A 21,672-nucleotide genomic window follows, 5' to 3' on the forward strand; every position below is an offset into this window, starting at 1 on the left:
TCATTTGAGTCCAGCTGTGTTTGATTCTACTGATTGGACTTGATTAGGAAAGCCACACACCTGTCTATATAAGACCTTCCAGATCACAATGCATGTCAGAGCAAATGAGAATCATGAGGTCAAAGGAACTGCCTGAAGAGCTCAGAGACAGAATTGTGGCAAGGCACAGATCTGGCCAAGGTTACAAAAAGAGTTCTGCTGCACTTAAGGTTCCTAAGAGCACAATGGCCTCCATAATCCTCAAATGGAGACGTTTGGGACGACCAGAACCCTTCCTAGAGCTGGCCGTCCGGCCAAACTGAGCTATCGGGGGAGAAGAGCCTTGGTGAGAGAGGTAAAGAAGAACCCAAAGATCACTGTGGCTGAGCTCCAGAGATGCAGTCAGGAGATGGGAGAAAGTTGTAGAAAGTCAACCATCACTACAGCCCTCCACCAGTCGGGGCTTTATGGCAGAGTGGCCCGACGGAAGCCTCTCCTCAGTGTAAGACACATGAAAGCCCGCATGGAGTTTGCTAAAAAAACACCTGAAGGACTCCAAGATGGTGAGAAATAAGATTCTCTGGTCTGAGGAGACCAAAATAGAACTTTTTGGCCTTAATTCTAAGCGGTATGTGTGGAGAAAACCAGGCACTGCTCATCACCTGTCCAATACAGTCCCAACAGTGAAGCATGGTGGTGGCAGCATCATGCTGTGGGGGTGTTTTTCAGCTGCAGGGACAGGACGACTGGTTGCAATTGAGGGAAAGATGAATGCGGCCAAGTACAGGGATATCCTGGACAAAAACCTTCTCCAGAGTGCTCTGGACCTCAGACTGGGCCGAAGGTTTACCTTCCAACAAGACAATGACCCTAAGCACACAGCTAAAATAACGAAGGAGTGGCTTCACAACAACTCCGTGACTGTTCTTGAATGGCCCAGCCAGAGCCCTGACTTAAACCCAATTGAGCATCTCTGGAGAGACCTAAAAATGGCTGTCCACCAACGTTTACCATCCAACCTGACAGAACTGGAGAGGATCTGCAAGGAGGAATGGCAGAGGATCCCCAAATCCAGGTGTGAAAGACTTGTTGCATCTTTCCCAAAAAGACTCCTGGCTGTATTAGATCAAAAGGGGGCTTCTACTAAATACTGAGCAAAGGGTCTGAATACTTAGGACCATGTGATATTTCAGTTTTTCTTTTTTAATAAATCTGCAACAATGTCAACAATTCTGTGTTTTTCTGTCAGTATGGGGTGCTATGTGTACATTCATGAGGAAGAAGAATGAACTTAAATGATTTTAGCAAATGGCTGCAATATAACAAAGAGTGAAAAATTTAAGGGGGTCTGAATACTTTCCGTACCCACTGTATATATATATATATATATATATATATATATCTATCTATATATATATATATATATATATATATATATATATATATATATATATATATATATATATAGGTTGGGGTTATTTTCTTCTGACACTGCTTGCACAAAACTGCCCAAAAAATGCCTATAGCAGAGTGAGTGGGTGTATACTACCCCCAGGGACTGCCCAATAAGCGTGGTAAAGATTTTTTCTGCCTAGTGTCCTACTCCTGTAGGGGGCAGCATAACCCAATGGATAAGAAAAATATGGAGCTGCGTCTGTCAATGAACTTCAGAGAAAAGGATTTTACGATAAGTCAAAAATCCAGTTCTCAAAGCAGCAAAGTCAGCCTGTACCTTTTTGGCAGAGAAACCGCCCCAAAGCATAACGTTTCCACCTTCGTGCTTGACTGTAGGGGTGGTGTTCTTAGAGTCATAGTCAGGTTTTTCTTCCTCCAAACACGACGAGTCGAGTTAATACCAAAGAGCTCAATTTTGGTCTCATCTGACCACAGCACTTTCTCCCAATCCTTCTCTAAATTATTTGGATGTTTATTGGCAAACTTCACATTGGCCTGTACCAGAGGCGTAACTAGAACCTTCAGGGCCCTGATGCAAGAAACCATGAAGGGCCCCCCAGACCCCTGGCCGGGGCCCTTACCTTCAAGCCCAGGGCTCTTCCCACTAATCCTGGGGCTCTTTACACTCATTGCATGGCCTTTTATTTCAGTTCTGCAGCAGGATTCTTTCACAAGTTCTGCAGTGGGCCCCCTTCCTACAATCTTGGGGCCTCCCCACAGTGGTGCAATGCCAGGGTCCGGTCGCAAGTGTGACCTTTGCGATCCTGAAAGTTCACCCACTGGTTTGCTACCGGGCCCCCTGGAGCATGGGGCCCGGTAGCGATTGCAACCCCTGCAACCCCTGTAGTTACGCCCCTGGCCTGTACATGTGCCTTCTTGAGGAGGGAGACCTTGAGGGTGCTGAAGGATTTCAATCCGTGGCGGCGTATTGCGTTACCAATAGCTTATTTGGTAACTGTGGTCCCAATTGCCTGTGATCATTCACAAGCTCCTCCCGTGTAGTTCTGGGCTGATCCCTCCGTTTTCTCATGATCATCCTTACTCCATGAGGCGAAAACTTGCATGGAGCTCCACGGGGGAGGACTGGGCCACTCTGATGCCCCGTAAAAAAGGCTGCACTGCTTCTGCCACAGACATGCCTAAAGGAATCCTGGTGAAGAGAAGTAAAAAGTCTCTGCCACTGACCTGAGTGCGGGATGAAGACAAGGACAGCGCGCAGGCCTCCCTCCCCAGCATGGATGGTGTAAACTGTGCCTGTTCCATGCCCCACTGGAGACTCTTCTGCCCTGACCGAGCTGTCCCAGCTCCCCCTCCCCCCCAACCGCCCCCTGCTGCCCAGGTCGGGAACCCGGATTCAGGCAGTAAGTGGAGAGTATCTGGAGCAGGGCTTCAGCTTGGAATGGGGGTCAGGAGGAGGACTGGAAGAGGGAGAGTGCGAGGGGGGCTGAGTCGCTGCACCATGGGCCTCTGGTTTGTACTTGCCCCCTGGGCTGAAAGTTGCCAGTCTGCCCCTGGAGCTCCAGACCAAGGGCGATTGTATTTCTTCCATTTACAAATAATCGCTCCAACAGTTGTCTCCTTCTCACGAAGCTTCTTGCTGATGGTCTTGTAGCCCATTCCAGCCTTGTGCAGGTCTACAGTCTTGTCCCTGACATCCTTTTGGTCTTGCCCACGATGGTGAAGTTTGAATGGAAGAAAGCGATTTTGTGGACAGGTGTCTTTTATACACATAACGAGTTGTCGTTCGGAGCACCTTCCTAAATTGACTGGGATAATCTGTGTACCACATGAGCACATACTGTAACCAGTCTGTGGGAGCTAGAATTATTGTTGGTTGGTAGGGGATCAAATAGTTATTTTTTCTCATTGAACTGCAACTCAATTTGTAACATTTGTATAGTGTTTTTTCTGGATTTTTTGGTTGATATTTAAAATACACATGATAAAAATGATAGACCCTTCATTTCTTTGTAAGTGGGCAAACGTATATATATATATATATTTATTACCTTATTGCATGAATCCATTCAAGTTTTCAGTCCAAAAGAACATGCATAAGGCAGGGATTATTATTTTTTTTTTTTTGCATAGTCTCTTTAGAGAGTGAAACTCTCTCTAAAGAAGGCCAAGTGGTTCATCGAGTTTGCTTTTTTTTTCTTTTAACATTTTTTTAGTCTGAGTATAGGTCTAAGTTTGCCTCAAGCATATTTAAATCCACTTACTGTTGACTGACTCACTACTAGTGTTCTGGGAATTCTTTGTTTTGTCTTAATGATCTGGTTCTAGGCACTGCACAGCATTTCAATGGGATATAGGTCGGACCTTTTTTTTTTAAATTCATCATTATCCCAAGTATTTAGTTGTTAGGGCAATGGGGTCTCTTTAGCATGTTTTTCCTGCTGCTGCCTCTTGGTAGGTCTACAACCTGTCTTGATTTTCTTCAGGCAATTGAAGGTGGTAGCTGGGCCCCCTGGAAATTCACCGGACCCTAGGCTCCCACCTTTGTGGCCTTGTAGATGATCTAGTTCAGGGGCAGGGAAGGGGAGCCTGAACCAAGGAACACAGGGGCCAAAGCTTTCATAGGCTTTTATTGAGGGTCATTGAAAAGGTGGGGGATATTACAACAGGTACCTTTTTTCCTGGGGTATTAGATAGTGACTAGTCTGAGGCACCAAGCAAGAAGCCGACTGGGTTCATATGCCAAATTTTACATTTATTAGTGTATTTTAAATCAGAAGTTCTTCATGAAGGAGAGGCGAAGATTTCCAGTAAGTCGGAAAATTATAATGACAATAGACTGAAAATGGAGGGTGATCAGGCTGATATAGTAATCTCGAGTAAGCGTGCGGAGAAGCCAAAGACGATTCATCACTCCGGATTATGATGTGATGGCCATTTTGTCATTCTCTTCATCAGAACTCGGGACGAGGATCTGGGGAGGAATATCGCACCGCACACGCAATATTACACTGCGATGTATCACTATTATGTGCCTGTCTGTCGTATTAAATCACAGCTGCCATCTGTGCTGCCATCGCGAAAACCACCGCCACTTTTCCTGCCGTCCGTCACGCTTTAATTGGGAATTGAAAGGTCATGTTGTGACACCCGCCAGTCCTGCTTTTGCACCAATATATAAAAAGGATTTTTTTAAAGCAATCTATTAAAATGGCTTTACCTGGCAGCTCTAGAAAGTAGAAAACCACTACTACAAATGCAATGCACAAATACTTTATGCCTTACCCAATGTACATATCTGATTTGAAGTCTGCTGATGCCGATTAATTGTCTGCTGAGCAGGCAGAAAGCTGCACTAGTGAATGGTGGTATTATTCCGGTGAAAGGGGGAGGTGGGCAAATTCCGAAGGTGGCAGAATAAAAGTACAAACCTTTCAGGGAAGACAAAATAATCTGGATTTCAACCGAGGATGAGGTCTTTAAAAAAAAAAAAAAAAATTAAACATTGGGGTATACTGCCCCCTACAGGAGTAGGACACTAGGCAGAAAAAGTCTGGCTATGCCTATGGGTAATCCCAGGGGGTATACTGCCTCTGTCTGCTATAGGTTTCTGCCTAGTCAGGAGTAAGGACCTAGTTCCTTGCTGGGATTTATGGTCTTGGCAATTTTTTTTTTTTAGATAATTTTTTCTTCTTCTGTTTTTTTTTCCTGTGAGATCTACAATCAACTGCCGGACTGGGCGACGGGCTGGATAATCCAGTGGTCACCCCAGTCTGGTCAGAGAGCGTGCGCAGGCCTCAGCTCCATGCTACGTTCCTCCTGACTGACAGCCCCCCAGTCCGATAGAGAGGAGGTTCTGTCTGGAGCGGTGCCCACCTGGCTCCTGGTATGGTAAGTAATTGCCCCCCCCTCTCCCCTTAAAGGGTTTTGGGGTGGACGTGGGCCCCTCCATGGGATAGCCGGACCCCTGGGTTCCCCTCCTTCCCATTAGGCACCCCCTCATCCGTCTGGTGGTCCCTGTGGGCCATCTCACCCCCCATCTGGCCCCCCTTCTTCACTGACGCTGGGGCTGTGGATGGCGATGGGGGTGCTCTGCCAGCTACTCGATGATCGGCTGTGGGGGGGCTGTACCTGGTGGGGGCTCCTGCCAGGGCCCCCCTTCCTGCCTGTGCCGTTTTCTGAGGCATAGGAATGCCTCCTGGGTGCCTCTTGGTGCTACCATTTTTTTAAAGCCAGTGTGCTCAATGCATGGTGGCCATGTTTGTGTAGTCCATTTTGAAGTGGTTTGCCATTGAAAAAAGCGGCCAAGACAGTGGAGCCCTCTGGCAGTGATTTCGGCAGTGGGGGCCCCTCCTCAACCCCTAGTGTTGACTCCTGGATCTTTTCATTTCCTGATTGCTGTACGTGCAGTGCAGAGTCTTCTGATGGCTGCGGTGCCTGGTTTCTGCTGGGGGGCGAGTCTTGTGGGGGTCCTCTCCCTCTCTGCTGGGGATCAATTGGGTGCTCTGTTACAGGCGACTGGGTGTTGCTGCCGGAGAGGTGGGGGTGTCCCTTAGCACTGTTTTTTTACACCTTTTTTGTGGGGTCCCCCTATAGACTCATGGAGTTTTTGGAGCACATTTCCCCACCTGATCCCCTCTGAGGCTGCGGGGCTCTCCGGTTAAAAACCATCCATTGATGCACTGACAGCAGTCCCGGAGTCCTTTGTGTCCCGGGTGGAGGTGATTTTTGGGCGACGGGCTAGCAAATAGCGCCCCTGCCTCATCTGTCTCCTTAGATCCTGAATCTGATTTGGCCTTAGCGGACGTGGGTCACTCTGCTCGGTCTGCGATCACGCGCCCTGAGTTCTCAGATAGTGAGGAGGATTCTTCCACTCCTGTAGCCGCGAACGAAAAGGCGCTGGTGGAGGCACTGATTGTATCTGTGCATGAGACAATGGAGGATGCAGCTGAAGCTGTGACGGAGGCATCGGTTCCCTATTGGCACTCAAACCATCCAGAGCGGCAAAGGTGTTTCCTTTCCCCTCCTATTTTGACAGAATTGTCGCTAAAGAGTGGGAACGACCAAAACGTCCCCTTGTAGTCCCTAAGCGATACCCCTATGTGGAGTCCCTTCTTAAAAAGTTGACCCTCAGGTCTCCAGACTGAACAAAGAAACCATGGTTCCAGTTGAAGAGCCCCCCGCCTTTAAGGACCCGACTTGCAGGAAGGCGGAGGCTGTTGCTCACAATATGTACACTGTGGCTGGTTAGGCACTGAGGCCAGTATTTGCCATTGCACTGATGTCGCAAACTATGACCGAGTGGGCTAATCTTTTACGCCATGACCTGGAGGGGGAGCAGCTCCCCCCGCCTTTGCTGAGCTGGCAAACCATTTGGTCCAGGGGCTGCAGGTTATCTGTAAAGCCTCTTTGGATGCGGCTCCCCTAGTCGCTAGGCTCTCTGTTTCAGCAGTGGTTCTTCGTTGTATTTTTTGGCTCAAATGCTGGTCTGCGGACCAGACTTCTAAAAAGGCCTTGACTGATCTTCCTTTTCAAGGAGATCGCCTGTTTGGAGCTACCCTGGATGACATCATTAGGGGCTCACAGGAGGGAAGAGTACCTTTCTTCTGCAGGCTAGTAAGGGCAAGGAGCAAAGGAGCATAAATAGATACAAAATATGTCACGCTTCAAATTGCACATGGTCGCAAACCAGCAAAAAAAATGGCATAAAAAATTGGCCAAAGGCAACAGTTAAACACACCTTTACAGCTCATCAATCTAGTGTTTAACCACTTGCCGACCGCCGCAAGTACATATACTGCGGTGGTCAGCCCCTCACAGGCAAAGTGACGTACCGGTACGTCACTAGCCTGTGAGGCTCTGGGGAGCGAGCGTCGCCAGAGGCGCGCTCCCGCGCGGTCACGGAACCCCCCCCCCGCGCGTGTGCCTGGCAGACCCAACGTCCGCCGGGCACTCACGATTGTCCGTGACAGCGGGAGAAAGGCGATTTGCGATTTTTTTTTACCAAACATAGGTAGCATAAAACAAATTGGCCAAAAATGTTAAAAAATTTTGATTTTTACATTTTTTTGGGGGGGAATTTCATATAAAAAAATGTGAAAAATATTGTTATTTTTGCAAAATTGACGCTCTTATTTTGTTTATAGCACATGATCAAAAAATCGCACAGGTGATCAAATACCACCAAAAGAAAGCTCTGTTTGTGGGAAAAAAAGGACATCAAATTCGTTTAGGTACAGCGTCGCACGACCGCGCAATTGTCCGGTAAAGTCACGCAGTGCCGAATCGCAAAATACCCCCTGGTCAGGAAGGGGGTAAAATCTTCCGGGGCTTAAGTGGTTAAGTGAATGATGGCCCTATAATATTGTTCTCACATGTGGGTCGCAATTGTTGTTTTCATACGTGTACCTGCCAGCTAACATGTTTGTTCCTGCACGTTGGGGTGGGAAAGTTTTAATATATTTTTTTTGGGTGTTTTTTTAAATTTATTTCATTACTCTGCCGACCAGCCGCCGTAGTTATACAGCGGCAGATCGGCTTTGTTACGCGAAACAGCGTACCTGTACGTCACTTCACGTAGCAGATAGTGATGGCGCACGAGGCCGGAGGCGCGCACATGCGCCGATTGGCTAGAGGGTGTGCCAATCCGCGGGTCTGGCAAATGCGATGTTGGCCGGGCACCCGCGATCGCTCTCCATGGAGACAGAACGGCGGTCTGCCTATGTAAATACGGCAGACCGCTGTTTTGTCAGTGATGAACACAGGGATCCTGTGTTTCTCCTATTTAGGAACACAAGTCTCTGTTTTCATCCAATAACTACAACCCTCACACAGTTAGAAAGCAACCCCTAGGCACACACACACCCTTTGATTGCCCCTGGTGTTAACCCCTTCCCTGCCAGTGTCATTATTACAGTAACAGTGCATATTTTTAGCACTGATTACTGTATTAGTGTCACTGGTCCCCTCAAAGTGTCAGTTAAATGTCCGATCTGTCCGCCGCAGTGTTGCAGTCCCACTAAAAATCGCTGATCACCGCCATTACTAGTAAAAAAATAAATAAATAAATAAAAATATTCCTTATTATGTAGATGCGATAACTTTTGCGCAAACCAATCTATATACACTTATTAGGATTTTTTTCCCCCCAAAAACGTGGCAGAATACATATTGGCCTAAATTAATGAAAACATTGATGAAAAAATTTGATTTTTTTTTATTGGGAATGTTTTATAGCAGAAAGTAAAAAATATTGTTTTTTTTTTTTTTTTTTTCAGAATTGTCACTCTTTTTTTTTTTTTTTTGTAGCGCAAAAAATAAAAACTGTACAGGTGATCAAATACCACCGAAAGAAAGCTCTGTTTGTGGGGAAAAAAAGGACATTGATTTTTTTGTGGGTACAGCATCACAACATCCATTCAAAGTGCTGATTATTTAAAGCTTGTCTGAGCTGTCTGAAAAAAAAAAAGGGGGTTGGGAGCTGAAATTACACACTACAGAGCTCAGTGAGGAGAGCTCTGAGAGTTGATTGGAGGGAAGAGGCACAGACCCCTCTTTTTACACAAGAACAGATCCGAGGCTGTCAATCACAGGCTGTGTGCTGGAGCTCCCTCCCCTGTCACCTTTTTTTTTCTCTTGGTGTCAGAAAAACTTGTCAGAAGTGATTTATACTTATAGAGGAAGGAGGCAGCAGACAGACATGACACTTAGTGCTCTGTAATGGGACAAGTACACACTATAGAACAGTGATGGCGAAACTTGGCACCCCAGATGTTTTGGAACTACATTTCCCATGATGCTCAACTACACTGCAAAGTACATGAGCATCATGGGAAATGTAGTTCCAAAACATCTGGGGTGCCAAGGTTTGCCATCACTGCTATAGAGGGTTATGCTTTGTTCATATTTAATGTCTGAGGTTTCCAACCACTTTAACACGGTAATGTAATTTCAGAAGTCCTTGGTTAGACATTTTCTGCTATATGGTGACAATGCTCAGTCCCATTCTCCCAATTGTTCTCTTATTTAAATTAGCATCATGATATTTTTATTATGACTCAAAGATGTCCTAAATGTTAACATGTTGGTTTGTCCCCAGGCCTGCGTTGACGTGAGGGCCAGCTCGGTGTTCTGGAAACAGATGGTAGTGTTGGAGACTTATGGAGAAGAACCTCATATCCCGGAATTGCTTTCCACCCACCCATCACATGAGAAACGAGCAGAATATCTGGACAGGCTCATACCAAAGGTGAGAAGAATGGATAGATACAAAAAAAAAAAAGGCCAAATGTATGTGGACCCCTCTCTAAATTTATATTTCTTTAACCCCTCTCTAAAATATTGAGTTTAGGCGCACAAAGCCAGATCTGTGGTGACATAATTTGACCAGTTTTGTGTGGAGGATATTGGGTGACCCTGACCTCAACCCTACTGACCACCTCTGGGATGAATTGGAACACTGATTGCGAGCCAGATTGTCTCATTCAACATCAGTACCTGACCTCACAAATTCCCACAGACACACTCCAAAATCTTGGGGAAAGCCTTCCTGGACAGTTGAGAGTGTTAAACCTGCAAATGAGGACAACTCTATATAAATGCCCATGATTTTGGAGTGGGTTGCCTTTTACACCCATATATTTGTGATAGACAGATGTCCACAAAACATTTGTGTACTCGTTAAAGCATAAGTTCACAGTTTCAGAAAAACTGAAAAGGTAAACGAACACCCATACACCAGTGATCTCCAAAGTGCGGCCCTTTGCTTGCCCTTTTCCGGCCCCTGTGGCACTATTTCTGCTATTGACACCAACAGTGGGACACTATCTATATTAATAAAAGACAAGTGTCTCTGCGTCCATTCCACAGCGTCCCTGTGTCCGTGGAAATGCGCTACTGCGCATGTGCCGCACGGACAGCCAATGGGACGCAGAGCCTGGCGCTGGGTGGGTGTGTATATGAGCGGATCCCCGCCCACCTTTTAATATTCCCTTCAGATGTGGAAAGAGGCGGGTGCGGAGTTCCGATCAGTTGCCTTAGATTTAAAAAATGGCGCCACCCGGCGCCAACATATCACTGCGCATGCGCCGCTGCTCGGTAAAAGCCGTACACGTTCGGCTATTCCCAGGAATAGCCGAACGTATTCGAGCTTTCCCGATCGGCGGCGAATGCGCAATGACGTGTTGGTGCCGGGTGGCGCCATTTTTAAAACTAAGGCAACTGATCGGAACTCCGCCTCCCCAGCACTTACGAATTCAGAGCGGCCCTCACGCCGCACCATTATCGGGGGTGACCCCCAACACCCGGGACCCGGCCTCCGACACCGAGGAGCTCCCCCATCCTACACAGGTCAGACTTACTCCCCAGCACATATCAGGAACAGGTAAGTGCGACTCCTCCACTGCCGCACTGCCTGCCATTATGCGGGGCTGCAGGCATACTACAAGAGATGCAGTGCTGCAGGCATGGTACTCCTGTACCATGCCCGCAGCACTGCATCTCCTGTAGTATGCCCACAGCCCCGCATTCCCCTGTACCATGTCCGCAGCCCCGCATTCCCCTGTACCATGTCCGCAGCCCCGCATTCCCCTTTACCGTGTCCGCAGCCCCGCATTCCCCTGTACCATGTCCGCAGCCCCGCATTCCCCTGTACCATGTCCGCAGCCCCACATTCCCCTGTACCATGTCCGCAGCCCCGCATTCCCCTGTACCATGTCCGCAGCCCCACATTCTCCTGTACCCATCCTACACAGGTCAGTGTGACTTACTTCTGGGGCCCCTGACATGGTGCCCGCCCCCAGTCCCAACGGCTGTCCATGTGGCACATGCGCAGTAGCGCAATCCCACAGACACAGGGACGGACGCAGAGACACTTGCATATTATTAATATAGAATAGATATTCTACATACACCCCAGTCGAGCGGCCGGCCAAAACTTTTGAAGCGGCGGGTGTGCGCGGGTACGCGCTTGCACGCAAGAGCCGCTCGGTCAGCTCTGCGCGTGTCTCTGTTGCTAGGGCAACAGGGACGCTATGTGCAGAGCTGGCTATGTCATGCGGCTCTCGCGTTGTTAGAAAAAAAAAAAGAGATAAGCGAGAGCCGCTCAGTCAGCCATATGTTCTAGCGCCCGTTAATTTAACGGGCTTAATGTCTAGTTATTATATATTATATTATTATTATATTATTATTATATATATATATATATATTATACTATCACCTCATTGTTATCCATCTAGTGCACCTCTTGTAAATTTCATTAACACGAAAGCAGCTGAAACTGATTAATAACCCCCTCTGCTACTTCACTGACCAGATCAATATTCCAGGAGTTTCATTGACTTGATACTATACTCTGATTAAAAAGTGTCCCTTTTACTTTGTTTGAGCAGTGTGTATAATGCCAATGGGGTATTGGGGGATCTATTGTTGCTGGGGAAGTCTATTGCTGCATTTGAGGGGAATCTGTTGTTGCCCCAGGGGATTTTATGTTGCTGGGGGGGGCGGTTGTTGATGGGAAAGGTCTATTGATGCTGGGTTCTGGGAGATCTGTTGTTGCTGTTGGAGTCTAATGTTTCTAGAGTGGATCTACAGTATTGTTGCTGGGAGGGAGTATTTTTTTGTTGTGGGGGGGTCTGTTGTTGCTTGGGGATCTATTGATACGGGGGGTTATTGTTGCTGAGGAGATCTATTGTTGCTGGGGGATATATTGTTACTGAGGAGCTATGTTGTTGCTGTGGGCATCTGTTGTTCTTGGGGTTGATATGGGGGGTCTATTGTTGCTGGGATTGGTCTATTGTTGCGGGAGAGGGTCTACTGTTGCTGGCTGCAAAGGACCTGTTTTTACTGCCTATCATTAGCAAGTTCCATACAAACGACTTGGTGCAAACAAAATACTTGGCTCTGTATTCTCTAAAAGGGGGTGGTACTGGAAGGAGGGGAGGGGTGGAACCAAGAGACGTTTCTAGGAAGTGGGCGATGGAAGACTAAGGGTGGCCCGGGGGGGGGGGGCAGAGGGAGTACCGGGGGGGGGGGGGCAAAGGGAGTACCCGCACCTATTGTCTGAGAAATAAAGCCCTGTGTAGGGGTTTATAACCTTTAAGGATGTCCCCAGGTGATCAAGAAAAAGTAAGTTAGAATTTAAAGTTCTATTCAGAATTTCAGAAAACGTAGATCTTTCCCAGTTATTATATCTGATAATGATGAATATGCGGTAACTTGATAAATTAGTCCCAAAGCTGAATATGTCCGGCAAATGGCAAAGACCGTTCGTCACTCGTTACCACCAAATATCTATTACCATCACTGTGATCCGGGGTTAGACGTAAATTGAGTTAAACATGTTTTTTGAAATTCTGAAACAAAGAGCTTGATATTATAGTTACTTATTTATATTATACTTACTTATTCTTGATCATTTGGGAGATCTCCTTATGAAAAAAATATTAGAGACAACCCTATACCTGCATATAGAATATTACTCTATGTGGACAGAATACTTTAACCACTTGCTACCCAAGCCAATTGTGACACGTCTCTCCTACACGTAAAAAATCATCATTTTTTTGCTAGAAAATTACTCGGAGCCCCCAAACATTATTTATTTATTTATTTATTTTCAGCAGAGACCCTAGGGCAGTGATGGCGAACCTTGGCACCCCAGATGTTTTGGAACTATATTTCCCATGATGCTCATGCACACTGCATGAGCATCATGGGAAATGTAGTTCCAAAACATCTGGGGTGCCAAGGTTAGCCATCACTGCGCCTAGGGTATAAAATGGTGCTTGTTGCAACTTTTTATTTTTTTAAACACTTTTTTTTTTTTTTTTTCTTTTTAGAAAAAAAAACGTATAAATTAAAAAAAAATAAATAAAACGCTACAGTTAGCTCGATTTTTTTTCTTTATAATATGAAAGATGATGTTACGCCGAGTAAATAGATACCTAACATGTCACGCTTTAAAATCGTGCATACTCGTGGAATGGCACCAAACTTCGGTACTTAAAAAATCTCCAAAGGCAACGCTTTAAAAAAATTTTACAGGTTACCTGTTTAGAGTTACAGAGAAAGTCTTATGTAGAATTATTGCTCTCACTCTAACGATCACGGTGATACCTCACATGTGTGGTTTGAATGCCGTTTACATATGCTGGCGCGACGTACGTATGTGTTTGCTTCTGCGTGCGAGCACGCTCAGATGGGGGTGCTTTACATTTTTTTTTTTTTTTTTATATTTATTTTACTTTTATTTTTATATTTTGACACTTTCCCTTTTCTTTTTTTTTAATCACGTCTTTTACTATTACAAGGAATGTAGACATCCCTTGTAATAAGAATAGGGCATGACGGGTCCTCTTTATGAAGAGATCCGGGGTCTATAAGGCTGGCCATACATTATAAAGTTTTCTTATTCAATTTTCCTTTAGATTTACCAAAATCATATAATATGAGGTTAAATCTAAACACTTTCAATATGTATGCAATCAGGCAGACCCTTGCACTACATAGTTGAAGGTAAATCTACACTACAAGACTTGAATAAGAAAGGTGTATAGTATATGGCCAGCCTAATTCCCTACATCTCTCCTCTAGACTGGAAAGTCTGAGATAAAAAATAAATATATAAAAAAAAAAAAAAAAAAAACCATCTCGGCTTCCCAGCCGAAGAAACGGCAGTGTTCAGATCTGCAAAAGCCAAATGTGACGTCATAATGTCGCGCCCGGCCTCCAAAGGTCATGGAGATGACCGGGGACCATCTGGTGCTCGGTCAGCTCTATGGCAAACGTCCACCGCCGGCCGATTTATTCTCTGGCTTGCGGATCGCACGGGTGAGCCAGTAGAAGCACCAGAGGGCGGCGGGAGGAGGGGGGCACCTGTAAAAACAGTCAAGTGGCTGAACAGCCGCTATGATTTTTTTTTATGGTGCAGGGAATCGCCGGCAGAAAAAGAAGATATCTGAATGATGCCTGCAGCTGCACCCATCAATCAGATATCTCCAATCAAAGTCCAGGATGTCATATGACGTCCTTGGGCTGGAAGTGGTTAAGGGGTTCTCCTAAATTTTTTTATTTTAATTTAAGTTCAGCTACTATGATGAATATATATTTAGTAAACAGTCTACGTATATTGCTGTAATACCTATCAGCGGTAATATACCCAAAACCAAAAATGTCATATATTGCAACTTACCAATAATTAGATGTGATGGCTGCATTCGTTTTCTTTTCTTTGTTTTTTTTTTCCCCTCTGTTTTTACCTGGACAGTAATACACCTTCTGTATAAGGGACACTACAGACAAATGCCCACTGCCCTCACCTATAACTGGCCTTTGCAGCAAGGAGCACATGGAAGGGTGACGCATGTCAAACAAAACCGAAGAATATTCCCAACTCAGCTCACCGACCAGCCTGCAACCAACCGAATTATCCTAACATGATGTGTTAAAAACAGGGGTTTAGTTTGCACACATTTGCAAATACACAGTGGTGGCTGGTGCTCCATGGGCCGGGGGGGGGGGGGGGGGGGGCGGAGCAGACGGACCACACCATAACCCCCCCTCCTGGTCGCCGGCTCACTCACCCTGGACTTGTGGAGGGCAGGCAGCAGCGGCGGCTTCCCCCTCAGTCTCCTGCGTCTCCTCCCTCCGCCTCCTCCTTGGCCATGGCTTCTCCTTTCGGCCAATCGGGAAATGGGTCTCAGGACCCGCTTCCTGATTGGCCAGGAGGAGAATCCGTGTGACAATAGCGAATATTCATTTGCTATTGTCACATAACTGGGTGGGCTTGGGGCGCAGTGCTCTGCCCCCCCTTCCCCCCCGAGCCCACCCTTTTTTGAAGCCTATAAGAGCCTCTGGCTCTAATCGCGTTCTTAAAAAAAAAAAACCCATTGGAATCCATGCGTCCGGCGCCATGCATGTAGATTGGGGGCCGGACGCATGGATGGGGGGGCAGCGCCCCTGCGTCCCCAATAGACGGGCCGCCACTGCAAATACATATGTAAGTTACAGAGCCCCGTCAAGGCACCCCAGTATTTTCTGTAGCCCTAACTCTAAATTTTGAGAGCCTCCACAGTGGAAGCACATGCATTATAATGGATAGGCAGAGGGCAGGTGAGCCTGGAAGGAGCCCACCCCACCTTAATGGCACAGGGACACCCAGAATATAGAGCAATGGAAGCAAAGGTGTCCGGTGTAAATTCCAGGGATGTTCACGTTAGCCCGGCTGTATAGGGACTGTCTACCTCATTGGCTAAAACTGCAGTGGGAGCCCATTGAGCCAATGCGGAGAGAGCTGGGGGGCGGGACCTCTTTGTGTTTTTTGGACACAGAGAGCAGCAGCTCTGGTGTGAGCACTCAAAAGGTTAAATGTGTGCCTAGCTAGTTTTTATGTGTGTACAGTGAGGTGTTTTTCTAGGGAATGTGCTGGATTTTATTCCCTACTTTGCAGGCAAACAAAATCCACCACATCCCTGCTGACAGGACGGAGCTCTGCTTTGTTTATTTAGGCAGAGCTCTCCCCTTTGTCTCTCCTTGCCAATCAGTGGGTGCTGACACTACAGACAAATGGCCATTGCCCTCTCCTATAACTAGCTTCCCAAAGCTCTTCAAAGCCTCTGGACTCCAGAACCCAATCTAGGAGTTACAATTCATAGAGAAACCCGAAAGCCCAATTTTCTCCACTCATAACAGATATTCCACTCAGAACAGATATTCTGGTGCCTCTCGATCTGCATTTAAGAGAACCTTGTGTGCCTCTCTTAACACCATGGCAGGACCTTGCACTGTCACAATGTGCAACAGCTTCTGGAAGCATCTCACCAAAGCTGAAACTCCTGTCCAGGGGATGGCTGGACAGGAGTTTCAGACTCTTGGTGAATATACTTCAAGTCAGAGGCGTAACTAGAACCTTCAGGGCCCAAGTGCAAGAAACCATGAAGGGGCCCCCCTGACCCCCTGCCGGGGCCCTTCCCTCCAAACCCGGTGGCGGAACGCCAGGGCCCCCCAGTTGCGAGTGTGACCTTTGCGACCCTGACAATTCCGCCACTGGTGTCGGTAGTTTTTTTTTTTTTTTTATTGCCATTTTATTTTATTGCAATATTTTTTTTTTTATTTTTCACTATTTTTTGGAGCCCCGTTGGGGAGCTTTGGTGAGATATCTGGGGTCTAAAGAGACCTCTGATGTTTCACCTTTGATACAGAGAAAGGAAATTGAGGACACAGCCCTCAATATCTATCTCTGCAGCATCAGCTGTACAGAATTAATGGATAGGAATAGCTCTGTACAGAGCTTCCCATTCATTCACAAACTGAAACATAGTAAACATAGTTTACTATGTTTCAGTTATAAATGGACAGTCAGTGATCGGTATAAAGCACTGACTTTATTCACTCAGACAAAAAAGGGGCAGCTTAATGACATATTTACTGGCTGCTTCCCCGCTCTCTATCCTAAAAACTTCCCCCTGCAGCAGCCAGCGGGAGAGAGGGAGGGGTCAACTTGGCAGAGTTGCGGAGGATGAGGGGTGCTGGGGAAGAGCACAGGGGGGGCCAGGAGAGAGGAAGGGGGCAACTTGGCAGAGCTGCGAAGGATGAGGGGGTGCTGGGGAAGAGCACAGGGGGGCCAGGAGAGAGGACCAGGGCACTGGGAGAGCATTAGGAGGCTGGATAGGAGGGGCAGCAGGGGTAGGGCATATAGAGGAGCGAATCCCCTCCCTCCTGCAGCTGCTGAATGCCTGCAGGAGGAACAGGAGGAGAAGCAGGCATTCAGGGGCTGTAGGAGGGAGGGGACCGGTACCTCTGAGGGGATTGGTATAAATCACTGACTTTATTCATTCAGACAAGGAAGGGGCCGCTAAATGACACATTTACTGGCTGCTTTCCCGCTCTCTATCCTAAAAACTTCCCCCGCAGCAGCCATCGGGAGAGAGGGAGGGGGCAACTTGGCAGAGCTGGGGAGGATGAGGGGGGCAGGGGTATAGCACAGGGGGGCCAGGAGAGAGGACAGGGGCACTGGGAGAGCATTAGGAGGCTGGATAGGAGGGGCAGCAGGGGTAGGGCATATAGAGGAATGAATCCCCTCCCTCCTGCAGCTGCTGAATGCCTGCAGGATGAACAGGAGGAGAAGCAGGCATTCAGGGGTTGTAGGAGGGAGGGGATCGGTACCTCTATATGCCGCTGTCTCTCCTATCCAGGAGGTGTACAGGAGGCTGCACGGGCCCCCTGAAGCATGGAGTCGGGGGTGCAACTGAGACCCCTGTGACCTCTGTAGGTACACCTCTGCTTCAAGTGGTGTGGCAACTATGTGAGCAGGGGTATGGGATATCTGAGAGATCCTGTACTGAGCATGGTTACCCTGGTTTGAAGGAAGAAATGTTTGAGTTTCCTTGGCGTTGCTGGAGATTACAATTATATGGTAATTTTTAATAATGTTCAGTTATTAAATTGTTTGTGTAGCATACATATTTCGCTTTCACACTAGTTGGTGCTTTTCTTTGTCAGTAGAAAGGTCACATTTTCTTGGCATTCCCATAACATGCACCACACTTTCAGCCATCTTCCGCCATACTGCACAGATCCTCCTGCAGGGTTCCAATAGCAAGACTGCCAGCACAGTGATACCTTCAGCCATTCCCTATCCCAGACACGGGACCCCTACCTGCCTCATATACATTGTGCCCAAGTCTCTGCGGTGAGGTTGGCTCTCATCGGCTTCAGAAGGCAGCTCTCCATCTGTGCCAGCCAGCCAAACATTCCACGCTGTCTTGGCTAATGCGTCCGAAGGCAACCTTCCCAGATATTAACGAGCTGCTTTTCCTCTCCTCATTCGTGCACAATTGATTTTTTTGAACCACTTTGAGATTTGTGTATTAACTTTTATTTTTATGGTTTTAAAAATTGTTTATAACGTTTGTCATGTGGCGAACCCAGCTAGAAGTCTGTGAACCCCGAGTGCAGAATTTTCACCGGTGCCGAAGCCATCTTGTTGGGGGTTTTTTTCCCATTTTCAATGCCAATAAACAGAATTTTGTATAAAAAAAAAAATAGGCAGGGACATGTACCAGTGCAAAAATCTTTTTTTTTTTTTTAAGTACCATTTAGCACAGAGTGGGTCTTTTAATGCAGATTAAGAGCCGGTTCAACCCGTGCAGCGCGACTTCATCGTGGCTTGCAAACAACTTCTCTAATAGTGCAAGCCGCTCCGAAGTTGCCCCCAAGTAGTGCAGGAACCTTTTTCTAAGTCGTAGCGACTTGAGTTGCTCTTATTAGAACGGTTCCATTGCACAGAATGGAGCATGACTTGTTAGGCAACCAAGTCGCCTGACAAGTCGTGGCAGTGTGAACCGGGTCTAAAGGGAAACATTGAAAATACACAAACACATGATGAGGGAATGCCTTAAAGCTGCACATGGTGTTACCAAACAGTATGATGAAGAAAAATGATGTGGGGTTTCCCTTTAATCTCCCTTTTCCAGGCTTGCAGCCTGGGTGGCCAGGAAATTGAGGGCAGCAAGCATGTGCTTCCACCCTCCCCCTTCCCGTACAAGACCAGGCTACATGCCTTCCAAAATTAGGAGGGGTGTCTTACACGGCACCTTTGTAACAACAATGTTAAGGGACATTCGCCCCTTCCTCACCTTCAATGCTCCAAGACAAAGTGGGGGAAGGGGGAAATATGCCTCGTCCATTGGGGGGGGGGGGCGCAGGGGCGCCGCCCCCCATCCATGTGTCTTGCCCCCTAATCTACATGCAGGGCATCGAACGCATGGATTCCAATGGGGTTTGTTTTAAGCACGTGATTAGAGCCAGAGGCTCTAATAGGCTCCAAAAAAAGGGTGGGCTCGGGGTGCAGAGCACTGCGCCCTGAGCCCACCCAGTTGTGTGATAATAGCGAATGAATTTTCGATATTGTCACACGGCTTCTTCTCCTGGCCAATCAGGAAGCGGATCCTGAGACCCGTTTCCCGATTGGCCGAAAGGAGAAGCCATGCTATTGGCCAAGGAGGAGGAGGGAGGAGACGCAGGGAAAGCCTGACCCACGGAGGAGACTGAGGGGGAAGCTGCTGCCGCCGCCGCCTGCCAGTCCAGGGTGAGTGAGCCGGCGACCGATGGGGGGATATGGTGTGCGGGCTGGAGCTGGTTTGGTCTGGGGGATATGGTCCGTCTGATGCCCCCCCCCCCGGCCCATGGAGCACCAGCCGCCACTGCTGGAAACCCCTTGTAGAATAAAGGGCCCTACTCCCATGAAATCCACCCCACTTAAAGTGCAAGCAAGCCTTAACTATAACTATTCTTAAAAATGTTCCCTCCCTCCTCCTCCTGCCTAAGCTGTGAAATAAGAAAAGGTATAATTACCCATTTTCAGTCCACTACTGTCCAGTCACGTGATCCTGCAGCCCTGGCTCAGGGAGTAGTCAACAATGGCTGTGGAACCCAGCATTTGTCAACTCTCCTTCATCTCCCCTGCAGCTGCCATTCACTGTAACAGGAGAGCCAAAGCTGTGGAATTGTGCGAACGGACCAGAATGGGTTACAAAAAGGTAAATGCATCTCTTTTATACAAAGTAGGCAGCAGGGCCGCTGATAGGGGGGGGGGGGGCACTGGACCTCTTGTAGGGGGCCCAACCACACAGGGGGGCCCACATAGGGAGGGGGATTAGTGATGGACAACAAATACAGAAATCTTCCTCCAGCAGCTGAAAGCTGATCTCTTCCTCTCCCTGCTACCAGCTTTTATCTGCCCCGAAAGGTACAGTTGTTCCTCACTATCCCCCCCCCCCTCCCAGCCCTGGCTCTAATGTTAGCTCTGCTCCTGAGTTTATCTCTGTAACTTTGTTTCTCTCCCTCTGTCTCTCTGATCCCGGAGCTCCAACTGTCCTGAACCTGAATCCTGAACAGACGGCAACCCTACCGGGGATCCCTCCTTGTCTGCTTATATTACAGCAGGCAGGAATTTGTGTTTGTGTGTGGGGGGATTTGTAAAGGGCATTAACACCCTAAGCGCCGGTTCACATACATGCGACGCTACTTCCCGGGGCGACCTCCGAGATAGCGGTGCGAGCAGCGCGCCGCGACCTCGGAGCGGCCGCCACGGACTTCATAACATTGAAGTCTATGGCGGTCGCCTCCTGGTCGCCCCAAAGAAGCTCCGGACCCTTTTTCTAGGTCGGAGCGACTTGTGTCGCTCCTATTAGAACGGTCCGCAGCTTCCCTATGGGAGGCGACCTGCGGCGACCTAGTGTGAACCGGGGCTGAATGTACCCAGGTGCAAAAAACGAGGCACTGATGCAACTGACAAAACGAAAAAAAAAAAATGTGAGCAAGAAATGATAAACAAATAAAGTGAGTCTTTTTAGTCCTAAAGAAAAGTCCATAAAAGTCGCATGAAGCTCCCATTATGACAGTATCAACAGTCTCTCTTCTATGCAGGATCTGGGGACACCCCAACATATTGGTAAAATTAAAAACAATAAATATGCACTGGCGTTTAACCACTTCCATACCGGACCTATTCTGGCACTTCTCTCCTACATGTAAAAATCATAATTTTTTTTTTTTTTTGCTAGAAAATTACTCAGAACCCCCCAAACATTATAAATGTTTCTTTTTTTTTTTTTAGCAGAGACCTTGGGGAATAAATGGCGTTGCAACTTTTTACTTCACACAGTATCTGCGCAGCAATTTTTCAAACGGGTTTTGTTTTTGGGGGAAAGAAACGGTTTTGTGATTTAAAAAAAAAACTAAAGTTAGCCCAAATTTTTTTTATATAATGTGAAAGATGATGTTACGCCGAGTAAATAGATACCAAACGACTTTTAAAGCGGAGTTCCACCCATTTTTAATAGGTTGGATTACATAGCTGTATGTAATCCCCTTTAACCCCCTCCCATCCGCGCTACAGCCTATATACGGCTGCAGCGCGGACTCGAATTTTCGGGAGGCCGTTTTTAAACGGCCTCCAGAGACACGCCCCCCGCGCGCTCCCGCGAGCGCGCATCAGGGAGAATCTGTGTCGGCCGTGTCCCTTGGACACGGCCGATCACAGATCGTGGTGAATGGCCAATCACAGCGGCCATTCACCACGTGATCAAGCCGTCCAATGAGAGATGATCTCATATGTAAACATATGAGATCATCTCTCATCGCCGGCGCTCCTTCCTCACACAGACACTGCAGTGTGAGGAAGGAGGGGGAGCCGACAGCCGCTGGGGACACACAGGATTGTAATCAGGGCACTGATCACCAGTGCCCTGATTACTAAAGGTAAAAAAAACACACACATT

The 21,672-nt window shown here is 47.4% G+C and overlaps 1 protein-coding gene across 3 annotated transcripts in view; it reads left to right on the plus strand.

The window, feature by feature from the left end:
• The window catches only part of OMA1 (OMA1 zinc metallopeptidase), a 153,171-nt gene that overhangs the window by 105,972 nt on the left and 25,527 nt on the right, over positions 1-21,672 (plus strand). For 2 of the 3 annotated variants that reach the window (XM_082264821.1, XM_082264822.1), the window contains exon 8: positions 9,491-9,640. The exons of the other annotated variant lie outside the window; for it this stretch is intronic. In XM_082264821.1, coding sequence (XP_082120947.1) covers positions 9,491-9,640 — 150 coding nt within the window. The remainder of the gene's footprint in view (positions 1-9,490; positions 9,641-21,672) is intronic. 3 annotated transcript variants of the gene reach the window in all.

The sequence above is a fragment of the Pelophylax lessonae genome (assembly GCF_965119305.1).
Source record: "Pelophylax lessonae genome assembly, chromosome: 8".
Classification (NCBI taxonomy): Eukaryota; Metazoa; Chordata; class Amphibia; order Anura; family Ranidae; genus Pelophylax; species Pelophylax lessonae.